We start from the raw sequence: 13,102 nt of genomic DNA on the forward strand, positions 1-13,102 counted from the left end.
CCTGGGCGCTGTCCCTCAGCTCTTCAGCTCAAGGCTAGCGCTCTACCACTTGAGCCACAGCACCACTTCCGGCTTTTTTCTTTTTGCTGAGGAATTGAACCCAGGGCCTCAGGCATGCAAGACAAGCGCTCTACCACTGAGCTACCTTCCCAGCCCCACACATCCACACTTTGAGCCATCTAATCCAATCAAAAAGTTAAGTGACTTGGTTCAGGTCAAGTAACTCAAATGCAGTGAAGGAAAGGCCCAGACTTCTCAATGTCATGGCCGTTAACAACTTTTCCCAGAATCCAGTTCCTGAAGTAAGGACAAAGGGGATTCTGTGAAAGTGAATATGCAGAATAACTCACTACTGCTCAGGAAAACGTGAATAAGGAAAAATAACCACTACATATGATCTGTTTCAATTGATAATACGATAGCTAAATAAGCGATAAAAGTGGTTACTTCAACTCCTATTTGTGTACTATTGTCAATAATTAAGACACTAATATAAAATCAAAATCTTGCAAGACTGAACAGTCCAACAAAGTCCAGCCTATGTTTCTTTAATTGTACAAAATGAATAAATTCAAATGACTTATTAGTGGAAGAGGCTAATAAAGCAATACTCTTGTCTGAACTCCTTACTTCTATATGTAGAGATATATAGATAATATTTTTTGTGACTGTTTCAAGAGTATCAGCTGATACCATTATACTTACAATTTCCTATAATATGAAGCATTGGCAACTTTGGCTGAAGAGTTGTACAAAACATCAGAAACCAAATATAATCTGGCAATCTATAATACCAAAAAGATAACACAAAATAAAGTTTAAATGCAATTAGCCAATACTGTATCTAAACAACGAATCTGTATTCACATTTCTTGGAATCAGTGGCAATTGGTAAATGTGTGAATATAAGTGAATAATCATTACTAATTAGCAGTTAAGAAACGTAAGAGCTCTATAACCATGACTCTGGCAATGATAAAATCTGGTAATTCTTTTACATTTCAACTTGTAGAGGACTTGTTCTCAGCGAAAAGTAGTCTCTCCGAGGCAGAAGGAAAATAAGATCACACAGGAAAGATCTCATCAGTCCAATATTTTCATGCCAACAGGAAACCAACTATAATCCAAAAACAAGTCAACTACCATCTCCTGCCCAGGCTGGCTTCACGCCCTGATCCTCATTTCCCAGCCTCCTGAGCAGCTCGGACGACGGGCCTGAGCCACAGGCGCCGGCTCTCCTTCTTGACTCAAGGTTCAGAAGGCAAAGGCCCTGGCATACCTTTTTAGGAAGAGGTGTCTTTAGGATGGACAGCGACTCAGTAATGCAGTCCACTATTTCCTCGGCGGCTTCGGCATTATTGAGACAGAATACCATTGCGTCCCCAATGTCATTTTTCCTTGGAGTTAATCCCCGCAAGATCTCCTCTAATTTGTCTCTCTGTCTGAATAGAAAAATTTAAGCTTATGAACATCTAAACACAAATTTCAAGTGGCATTAGTTTGCTCACAAACTAATGAAGACCCTCCCAAGACAGAATAACTCAGACGATAGGTTTTATGAGAATTTATAAGGAATAGGGAAGAATAGCTTCGTGGCACGAATGGAAGACTCCAGCTGAGGTCTCAGCTTTTGGCTGAAGGCACTTCTGAGGGCCAGACCTGCTCTCGCGGTCCACCAAGCAGCCCTTCCTAGCAGTGTCTCTCAACGAAGAGCTTCAACTAGGTTCTGCGTGTGAAGGCTGTGAACAGCTCGCGTCTGGCAGGCTGACGGAGCTCTGCCAGTTACTCGACTGACCTAGGGAGCCATAAAGAGCAGGTGGAGGAGGAGGTGGGCAGGGTTGTGTCCTAACAATAGCAAGAGGGAGGCAGACGCAGCCTGTGGACTGAGTGTGGGGCGTAAAGGCATGATTCAGACAGAGACCCCCAAACACGGGGCTACTCCATAGCCAATACTCACACATGCTCCTTCGTGCGACCAGCGTCGACGGACGGAACGTGCAATGAGCTCCGTGAACTTTATATGCTAACAATCCTTAGGCCATTTCTTCAGTCAGATACCCCCCACCCTCCCTCCGACACTTGAAAGACAATCCCTGCTCTGTAACTGAGCGCGTGCGTGCAAGAGGACGTGCCCACCACGGCCATGTCAGGGGACGGGCGCGCTGTGGACCGGGCAGAAGCACACCCTCTCGGGGCGCGCGTGGCCCCACGGGCACGCACAGCTCTTCTTCACCCTGAACTCAGGCAATTCTACCATCAGAACTGCACCACGGCCCTTTCCAGGTAGGGCGGTGACTCTCGCTGGCGCTGGCCCCACCCCCACCCCGCCCCCGCCCCCGCCCAGGCCTCCTTGGCTGGAGCCACACACCTGCTTCATGGACTCATGCGGGGGGCGGGGGTCCCCTAACTCTTTACCTTACACCAAGACCACACCCCCATCGCCCCTCCCAAGCAGCTGCGATTACAGATGTGAACCCCAAGGCCGGTCTCAGGTACACTTCCCAGCCTATCTCTGATTTCATCAAGGTCAGGAGGACGCACACTTGTATTTGCCGAGACGTTGAAAATTACAAGGCACATACAACAGAAGGTGTCATACTGTAGACATTCGCAAAGTCACTGCGTTTTCTAGTAGTCTTAAGATGTAAAAGCAACCACAAAAGCAACTTTTTCAGAATATACAAGGGAAGGGGAACATCTTACTCTTCCTTCAGCGCCCCCTTTTTACTGGGCTCCTCTACGAACGCTTCTGTTTCTTGCTCTTCTGACATTCCGTGAAGGTATGGATTTAACGGTGGAGGCCTCCAGAAAGATCCGTTCTTGAACATACGAAAGTCTTCGGTCCTCCATTTAGTTGGAGAATCTCCCTAAATAAATAAACATCCAGAAGTTACTGGGAAGCTCTAACAACTTAGAGTCAAGATTAACAAAAGAATGTAACTCTACTTGCCTGCAGAATAGAATAAAGCTTCCACCTGTAGTAGACATGGGCTGGTGTCTGGTTTTCGAATAAGAACCTAAGGAAAATGAAACAAAAAATTAATTATCATGTTCTTTAAGACAGAGTTATCTCCTCTTAAAAATAAACAACAAAAGACTATTGGCCTATTAAGCTCTAAGGAAACCCAGGCAAGGACCCCAGCAGAGCAAGCCTCGCCCGCCCATCTGTAACTGGTGTCTGCACCCACGCTGCCCAACCATTACCGTTAACACTGACAAGGCAGCACGGTGCTGGTTCTCATCATTTTAACGTCATTTCCAAAGTAGCTGTTTACACTACTTCATGAACATTAACCTAGTGTCTTGGACACCGTATCCGTTCAGAAGATCCACCATTCCCTTCCTAACCCACTTGTCACAACTACGTGACTCTCACTGAAAACATAATGAAAACTATTTTCCTCTTAGAGAATGCTAACAAACAAACAAAATGTCATTAAATCAAAAAGGAACTGACCTAAGCACATTCTAGTCTACTTACTAAGACTAACTTCTCATCTATCTACAGAAATAATCCTAAAGATTTCATTCTTGGAAACATTTTTTGATTTCCAAAAGTTGAAAGCAGTTTTAAATATACTACTGAAGAGCTACAAAAGACAGTATACACACACACACACATATATACACATCTGCATGTATGTATACACGTGTATGTATGTATATAATGGATTGTTACTCAACCTTTAAAAGGAAGAGCTCTGGAATACAGCTACAAACTGGATAAACCCTGAAGTGAAAGAAGAGACCCAGGACAAATGCTGTGTGATTCCACCCCAGGTAATACATCAGAGAACCGCCAAATTCATAAAGACAAAGCAAACAGTGGCTGCCGGGGCAGGAGGCGCAGAGCTATCCAACATGGGTTCTAGAAGGGGACCAGAGGTCGAGATGGATGGCAGCAACCGCTGCACATCAACATGAGTGTACTTAACACTGCTGAACAGTGAGCACTGTGTTGTATTAGCAAATTTTGTTTGGGTCCGGTCATGGGGCCTGAACTCTGGGTCTGGGTGCTGTCCCTCAGTTCTTCGGCTCAAGGCTAGTGCTCTACCACTTGAGCCACAGCGCCACTTCCAGCTTTTTTTTTTTCTGCTTATGTGGTGCTGAGGAATCGAACCCAGGGCCTCATGCATGCAAGGCAAGCGCTCTACCACTGAGCCACCTTCCCAGCCCTGTTATAATTGTTACAGGAACAGAACTGTTATTGAATCACAATTTTTAAAAAAGGCACACCTGAACATAGGGTTGTTGATTTCTCTGTTCATAATCATCGCTTCAAACATCGGCCCTTCACGTACAACAAACTCTATCATTCGATGTATCAGAGCGAGCAAATTCCTACAACAACAACACAGTTAAAGGAAATGGATTCAGACCTACCACTATAGAAAGCTACACTTGATCTAAGTTACTATAATTGTGCAGAAAAAGATTATTGTGCTGACTAACACAGAATTGGAGCCTATGTTAACATCTGTGCATTAGGAGGGGAGGGGGCTGTGGAGGGTGGGGCAGAAGGGAGGGAGAAGGGAGAGGGAGGGGGAGCCACAACACAGCATCGTAGGAGTAAGACTGAATTTTCTAAATGCCACTTCGTTCTATTTTCCAAATGGAAAATATTAAATTCTGAACCACAACTAATTGGAAGGCTGCAAATATATAAACACAGTAACTTAGAGCTCGTACGTTATTGAAACCATCTAAAAACTTGCACACTACATGTTTTAAAGAAAATATTCCTAACCAAGCACTTTGTCATAGTCTTAAAATATATATATATATATATATATCACAACCGTAACTATAATGTATGAAAATGCAAAACTACGTGACAAATTGAAGGCCTGATTCAATAAAAGATCCACCCAATCGCCGTGCTTTTCTTGTACACACGCACCGGATGGACTTTTCATTAAATCTGACCTCTCATGAGGCAACATCCCTTTGGACCACACTTCAAACTCACTTGAAACTCAGCACATGCATAGTTCTGCCTGTGTATTATCGACCACTGAAATCATTTCGCCAAAGCCTTGAGTAAATCAAGCCCCACTCTTTCCAAAACGGGGGACGTGGTGTGATGGCCTTTCTTTATCTTCCAATATTTAAGCCAAAAATCAATGTGAGTATCTGTGTACTCATTGTATGGATTCATAGAAACTCTCTCGTTTAAAATCTCTAGTAGGAGAATCCAAATGTCATTTCAGACAGTGCTCAGGCCGTCGGCGGCTGTGTTTTACTTCGAAGCTGCTTTGATTTCTCCTTTCACGGGTGCCCTCGTATGTGTTGCTGACAACTAACAATTGGGAGAGCAAAAGGATATTGGCTCGTGGCATAAGGCAAACACTAAGTCACATCTTTAGCATTCCCGGCTCAACTTAAGTTCATGTAACTGCTAGGATATAAATATAGTTATAGAACAAGACAGATTGGTTTTGGCTCTAAGATGCCCTGCTTCAGAGTACCTGAACGGTAAAGTTATCTCTTATGTTGAGTACAATTATAAATAGGTTTCAAATAAACCTATTTAAGTGGACACTACAGTTGTGGAAAAGAGTAATTCTGAAGGAGGTCAAAAATGTATATGAAGATTTAAATATTTACAAAGGGGAAACTATACATGTGAAATACTAGTTCAACAACCTTAATTGGTCAAAACAAAAAAAAAATCACTTAATTTGAGCTTTAAAATTCTGTATCTTTCATGGAAAGTATCGACTGTCCTGCAAGTATGCAGTTCGTGATGTCCCCGTGAGAATGGAGTCTCAGCTTCCATACAGTTAATGACATTATTTTGAAAGGGAGATAAAGTCATTATTCAATTCCAAAATGCCAACTACTATCAGCCAAATTAAAGCTAAGGGGAATTTTGTGAATAGAATACATATGACCACTTACAAAGTGGACAAATGCTACACACCCAGAAACTTGTTGTAAATTAAGCAACTTGACCTAGGTATTAAAGGTACATGAAGAAAGAATTTAGCAAGCTTAAAACAAAAGTATTCATTCTATCTGTAAGTTAAGATTTTTACAGCCAAATGTACACTCAAAATTTTGTTCAGAAATAAGCTGAGCCACACACATGAGGTTTCTACTGAATATATGGTTTTGAGTACTAAAAAAATTTCCTGTGAATGCTTTATCATCAGTGAAAAAAAAACCCTCAATAGTTTTAAATAGGCTTGTAACTGATAAAAATCTATTTTTAGCAAGTTAAAAGCTCCAGTTTTTTAAAGTATTACATAGGATTATTTAAAATCAAAATCTGACAATTGGTTGTTGCTAACTTGAATTCAAGATTCAAGAATTGCAATTATACTCTATGTAAGTAATGTATCATTTCCTTATTTTAAAAAAATGCTGATTTTTCTACCAGAATGCAACAGTGTAGTACAAAAAGATGTTATGTTTAAAGTGCATTATTTTATTTTTTAAATGGAAATTATCTTATTCTGGGCAACCACAACAACAACAAAAAAAATAAATAAATTAATTAAATTAAAAAAAACTGTCTCTCATTTACTATAAAGCCACATTTATTGGATTGATCGTACCAATGTCTGGTCAAAACCTGTATACTTTCCCAATCCATCCCATGGTGTTTCCTGGTCCCCCGCTGCCGCAGACAGCTCAGCTGGTGTTGCTCACCAAGGCCAATGTCAAAGAGAATTTGGTATTTTGTGTTCATTTATTATTCAACCAGTGTTGTGTTCCTGTGTTTGGGAAAAGGCTTAGCTTGACTGAGCAAGAGCACAACCTACGGCAGGAATTCTTCCACATTAATGGTGTATTGAAAAAGAAAACAAAGAAAGAAAAGTAAAAGTGATCTAAACATCTTTGTTATTGTGAAAAAAATAGTTCCTAGTTATGTACAGTATCCTGGAATAGGAATTTCTTTAAAATCAATTAGGAAAAAAGAACAAAAATGAACAAAACTATGCCTTCAGTAAGGAGAACTAAAGCCAAGGTTGTATATTAAATGCACAGTTCAAAAACTTAAAAAAAAAAAAAAAAAGCAACAGATTGGGTCAAATGCTAACATTATCTAAAATTCACAATACATTTTATTTAAAACATCTATTTCCCCCTCACAATAGTTTAACATTATTAGACCAACAACTCAAGATTAAGCTAATAAATACATTCTAACTTCTGTAACGATGAAACTCCCTACATTGGTACCCATACAAACTAAAAACATCTAAGATCGCAAAGTATACTATGAAGTTAGTTAAATTTCACATATCCCCCCCCAAAAAAGTACTGGGAAGGAACCATTGCTCAGTCAAGATGTTACCTTTTCCTCAACACCATTTTTTTTAATTCAGAAGGGGATATTGTCTATATTTAGATCAGTAATAATAAAGAAAAACATGTACCTTTCTGTTGGGATAACCACTTTGACTATGGCTTGCGACAGAGTCTGTATATGAAGTCACATCAGATAATAAACATAGAATATGTGAGTATTGTTAACAAGTAACAAGCAAAAATATACATATGCATTGAAAATACTACACATCTAATGATAAGTTCTGCAGGCAATCACTGCATTTGAAGTAATTATACACTAAGCAATTACATAAATGCAAATGGATGTGTTCAGCGAACAATTAGTTCACCAAATGCAAAGATCCAGAACATTCCTGCTAGAATGCACACCAATGCACTGAAATAGTACTACACTGAGAATTATCAGATAAAGATTTTAATTTGTGAAATAATTAACTGTTTGCCTCTGACCACAGTTTACTAATTTGTTCCCAAGCCTTTAAAACCAGCCCTGTCATTTTAAGTGTAATTAAAACTCATAAGAGAACCAACAAATTCTTGTAACTTCAAGTTGGTTTATGTTTAATCGAGAGAAATACTCACCCTTTGCATTTTAACTAGGTTAACTTAAAAAAAAAATACCACATTCACTCTCAGGTATTTTACTATCTCACGACCTTGAGAACTAAGTTAGCTAGCTGACACCCAAACCATGTATTTAGGTGGCCTTTCTAATTGAAAAGTCACTTAGCCAAATACAAATTATCACTCTCTCAAAACAAAGTAAATTTTAGATACTGCATTTAAGCAAACTTGGATACAACACTGGACACAGGGGAAGAAAAACTTAACAAGTGGTCAAAAAAGGAATGGTAGCCATAAATAAAAATACGACCTACTATTGAAATAAGCATCTCCATGGGCTAAGGCCGGGAACACATCTACTTAGCTCTTTAAAGAGTTGCCAAACAGAATAAACACACACATTTTCTTCTCTAAGATTGTTGAAAAGAAATACTACCACAGATTTAGTATGCACAAATTAGGTCCAGACCCACGCACGTTGTCAAATTACCTTCTCAAAATCCTCCTTGTTTTTGGGCGGCGGCAGCATGGGGGCGCTGGGGTTTTTGAGCCGCTCTCGAGGCTGCGCATTGAAAGGCAGGCCGGAGGGGGGCGGGGGGAGCGTGTGCTCCATCATGGAAGGAGGGATGTATATCGGGTGAGGAGGGATCGGGACGGCTTTGCCCCAGCCTAACTTCATCTCAAAAGACATAATCATCTTTCCTGCAGAAAGGAGAGGGAGACACAGAAAAGTCGGGCTGGGGAAGCCCCAGCAGGGAATGGAACGTTTCGGCTCTGGGTGGTAGGCGCGGGTCCTCTGCACGGCGTTGGTCTACGCCTGCAGGTCTAGGCTCCAGGCCTCACGCCAGGTAGGAGGCAGGCTCTGTACTGCTGAGCCACGCCCCCCGGCCCCCAAGGGCTCTTCACAACTACAAGGCGCAACCAAAGATGTCTACATTTTGTAACTGGATACAGAAATGGCCTTACCATTTAAATTTTTCAAAGCTCTCTCGGCATCTCTTCTATTCATAAAGGCTACAAAGCCACAGTTTCTCTCTCTTGCTCTTTCTTCATCAGTTCTAGGCCACATAATTTTTACACTAGCTAATGGTCCAAATCTTCCAAATTCTTGGCACAGCATTTCTTCATTCATCTATTGGAAACAAGGGGAGAAAAAAAGAGAAATCTATGCAGCAGCAGAAAGCACAGTTGTTTTTTGCTCAATGAAAAGCAATACCATTTGCCATTCAAGTTAACTCTACAATCAAGGAACGATACACTGGTAAAACTGTGCCCTTCTAAAACACGGAGCCCCCGTCAGAAACAATGCCGCGGGACTTGAATAGGATGCCCGGGTTGGAGGTCTGGCTCGGTGGCCACCAAGTTAACTCCAGAGACTATTTCATCCTTTCCACTAACTTTAAAATCCTATCATTTCAAAGCAGCCTTCTTCCAGAAGCCCCCAGTACGATGGACATTAGTCCAGGTGTCAGGGCGCGGTACCTGTGGGTTGATGTTTCCGAGGTATAAGTTAGTGGTGCTCGGGTCTCCAACATCATGTGAGCCAGGCGCGTAATCGTCAAGAACTAGGGCAAGAGAGGAGAGTTATAACCTGCGAACACAAAGTCTGGACAATTTCATATGGACGAAAACAGCAAAAAACTGTATTACCACCAGATGATCGATTTCTTCTGGAAGGCACATCCACTTCAAGAGGAGAAAAGAGAAACAAGGGTTAAGTGTTTAGCATGATTAATCATGAATAGACACATTAAAACAGAGGTCACTTACTAGACCGACGCTGGCCGTCAGAGTCTGACTGAGGTGGCTCAAACCGGCTCAACCTGCCTTTGGTTTTATGTCTCTCATCTCGTTCTTCTTGAATTCTGTTGAAAATGGTTACAGTCAACTAAAACTGAGCTAAAATGTACTTGTTTATAGGTAAAGAGGAAACAAGCTAACCCAAATACTACTATTTGGAATTGAAGACCAGTCATGATGATCAAGGTAAGTGAACACTTCAGGCTTAAGAGCAGTAGGAATAGATTTCTATTATTCTAGCAACAGCAAACTAAGCTCATTCTGAAGGTGAGGAGAACATGTCAAATGTGACGTTAACATGACAGATTGCTTTTTTTTTTTTTTTTTGGTCGGCCCTGGGTCTTGAACTCTGGGCCTGGGCGCTGTCCCTCAGCTCTTCAGCTCAAGGCGAGCGCTCTACCACTTGAGCTACAGCGCCACTTCCGTGACAGATTGCTTTTACTCGTTAAGTCTCCCCACTGAGGAGCGGTGCCCCACTGTTTCCACAGCAAATTAAGAGTCTGACCACAAATAAGTGGATTAAATCCACACAACACCAGTCGTCTTGCTGCTGGACTAAATGCCAACTCATACCCACACATACGCCACTGGAAATCACTACACTACCTAAAACAACGTAGATTACAATAACTGGCACACTTCATCCGTCACACAGGCATCTAGTAATTATACCTATGATAGTCAATTCTCTAACTTATGAAACTTACTGTTTTAGTTCTTCTTTAAAGAGTTCCAAATTGCTTTTTTTCTTTTCTTTCTCTCCTTTCTTTAGTGGCTACAAAGAATACAAGAAGTCCAAACAAAAGAAGATTAAATGAACTATGGTTCAGTTAAGTAACTTTTAAATCATTTCTACTGTAGCCCCAACATATTTTTAATTATTGCAATTTAAAACAACGTCTATTATCATTAAACTTCCATTTTCTCCCAGTTCCCTCAAAATAACTAAGCAATTAAAATTTAAAACAAATAACTGTAACAACTGGCAGTCTTCGATAATAAAGAAGCCATTAAGCCTACCCCCCGGGGTAATCCACAGACCTGAGCAGGGAGGGAGGTTACAAAACTCAGAGGAGCGGGGCTGCTGTGTATCGCGCCCGCTCCATGACCTACTATCAAAAATGTGCGCTGAAAGCCATCAGCTTTGGAGGAGATGAAATACAAAACAAAAGAGTAAGAGCGTTAGAATTCCCCTTTCAAAGTGCTTCTGAGCTACTCTGGAAATGTGTCTTTCATTCTGGGGAAAGGAGGGTCCGTCCAGCAGTGCTGTGCAAGTGAACATCCACCCCAGGAAGAATGCATGGAGCTGCACCCCACTTCGTGTGACATACGAAAAGACTCCAACAGTCACAATCCGAGAAGCCTCAAACTCTTAAGAGAAAAACACAGGACGACACCCATGATCTCCCAATGCACAATGGATTCTTAGACATGATACCAGAAGCATAACTGGCAACATTTTCACTAGAATTTAAGATGTCTGTGCTACCTTTCAAAGTAGCATCCACAGAGAAAGGAAACAAAACAGCAGAAAGGAGACAATCTACAAATGTGAGAAAATCCTAGCAAGCTAAACGTCAAATGACTAATATTCATATGAAGGGCTCCAAAAATTGCACCATGAAGGTCATCATTCAAATGGGCAAGCTAACAGAACAAGCGGTTTTCTAAAGTAGAATTGGCAAATAAATACTGACAAAATGTGCACCATCCTCAGCCATAAAGCAGATCGAAACCAGGTAGACATGCCGCCGTGGACAGGCTGCCTCCCTCAGGGAGAACGGCGGTTATCAGTAACACAAGTGACAAGTGCAAAGACCAAGGGGGAGAGTCTTGTACAGTGTTAGTGGGAATGTAGCTTAGGACTGCTACCACTGAAATCAGTATGGAACTTCCTAGAGGAACTGAAATGAGAAATCAGACATGGGAGTGGAGACAGGAAAACTCAACATTCACATCTGCTGCAGCACCAGTCACGTGAGGCCCGCCCTGGAGCGAGCCTAGAGCCTCGATGGGCGGAGTAGGAAAATGTGGTACACATGCACACACACGCACACGCACACGCACACGCACACGCACACGCACACACACACACAGAGTGGACTACCAGTTAGCCGAAAAGAACCAAAGTATGTCATTTTCAAGAAAATGGAAGATCATCGTGTTGAGCAAGATAAACCAAGTTTGAAAACAAAATACATTTGAAGAATCTAAACTTACAACAGTATCGATAATGACATGAGCGTAAAAGGGGGTTAGATAATCAGCAAGAGCAGGGAGGAGGAGAGAAAGTACAGGATAAGAGTGTTACACGTGCATCTGGGTGTGTGCATGTGTGTGTGCATGTATATGTAGGAAGACAGCACAATGAAACCCACAACACACTGTATGGAAAAGGGGCGTGGTGGAGGGACAGTAACGGGGTGAAGCTGATCAAGGACACTTTATGCATCTATGGGAATACCATAAAGCCTTTTCAACATTAGTGTCAGGGAGGAAGGGAGGGAGGGAGGGAGGGAGGGAGGGAGAGAGGGAGGCCTTTCTTTCAGTGTAATCATATTTACTCACCAAAGTTAGACAACAAGTAATACGACCCCGTATCTATTTACTATCCTCCACAAAAGCCTCACTCTAAAGAATGAAAGAGAATACTTAAAAGATACTACCATGACTTCTGACTGTAATGTCCAAAAAGTCCACGTCGCTAGCAATTATTTTACATTTATAAACACTCAAAACGCAGCACTTCTGAGCTGCAATCTCTATAACCTGAGTACAGGAACCACAAGTGCTCAAAGAATCTGCACATCCTCCTCTGACTTATGACCTCTCATCTGCACAAACTACTGAGGCAGAAAGCATCAGTTCTGAACTTACATCCCAAAACACCTGAAGACAAAACAACCCAACTTCTGCTTACAGAAGTATCACTGACAGTGTCAATGCCAAACATAAACGGTGTGACTTACGGGTTTTTTTGTTTCAATCACAAGAAGAGATGGTGGTCTCTCATTGGATGATTGATTTGGAGGATTTTTTTGATCTGCAAACCTTGAAGATGGCTTATAGATTTTCCCTCTTTTCTCATCTGTTTCATGTTCTTCTGAAAGTTAAGATACTAAGTTACAAAACTAATTTGATACCTTCTTTGCTCTTTTACTTCAAGATTATGAATATGTGTTTGGCATTAAGATTCAGTATGACAGATTAATTACAATGGAAATTTAAGGATGATGTTGTTCAAAAAGAATTGACTCATTACCTGACTCCTGAAATGACGACTACTCTGTACAACACCTTTACAAGAAAATTACTTCTAAAACCTTAAATGTAAGCACTAACACTTCACCCTCAAAAATACTAATGCAACCAACCACTCTGTACGCAGGCAGAACTGAAATACACTGAAGTGTTTTCGAAGTACTGGGCTGTGGTCAAA

At 41.4% G+C, this 13,102-nt stretch overlaps 1 protein-coding gene across 1 annotated transcript in view; it reads right to left on the minus strand.

Moving 5' to 3' along the window:
* Positions 1-13,102, minus strand: part of U2surp (U2 snRNP-associated SURP domain containing) — a 42,502-nt gene that overhangs the window by 12,171 nt on the left and 17,229 nt on the right. The window contains exons 6-18 of the mRNA XM_013029882.1: positions 12,633-12,766; positions 10,371-10,438; positions 9,634-9,728; positions 9,514-9,549; positions 9,346-9,428; positions 8,830-8,995; positions 8,354-8,565; positions 7,386-7,429; positions 4,237-4,341; positions 2,951-3,017; positions 2,704-2,867; positions 1,280-1,442; positions 706-785 (exon numbers count right to left, since the gene is read on the minus strand). Coding sequence (XP_012885336.1) covers positions 706-785; positions 1,280-1,442; positions 2,704-2,867; positions 2,951-3,017; positions 4,237-4,341; positions 7,386-7,429; positions 8,354-8,565; positions 8,830-8,995; positions 9,346-9,428; positions 9,514-9,549; positions 9,634-9,728; positions 10,371-10,438; positions 12,633-12,766 — 1,417 coding nt within the window. The remainder of the gene's footprint in view (positions 1-705; positions 786-1,279; positions 1,443-2,703; positions 2,868-2,950; positions 3,018-4,236; positions 4,342-7,385; positions 7,430-8,353; positions 8,566-8,829; positions 8,996-9,345; positions 9,429-9,513; positions 9,550-9,633; positions 9,729-10,370; positions 10,439-12,632; positions 12,767-13,102) is intronic.

The sequence above is a fragment of the Dipodomys ordii genome, unplaced genomic scaffold (assembly GCF_000151885.1).
Source record: "Dipodomys ordii isolate 6190 unplaced genomic scaffold, Dord_2.0 Scaffold124, whole genome shotgun sequence".
Classification (NCBI taxonomy): Eukaryota; Metazoa; Chordata; class Mammalia; order Rodentia; family Heteromyidae; genus Dipodomys; species Dipodomys ordii.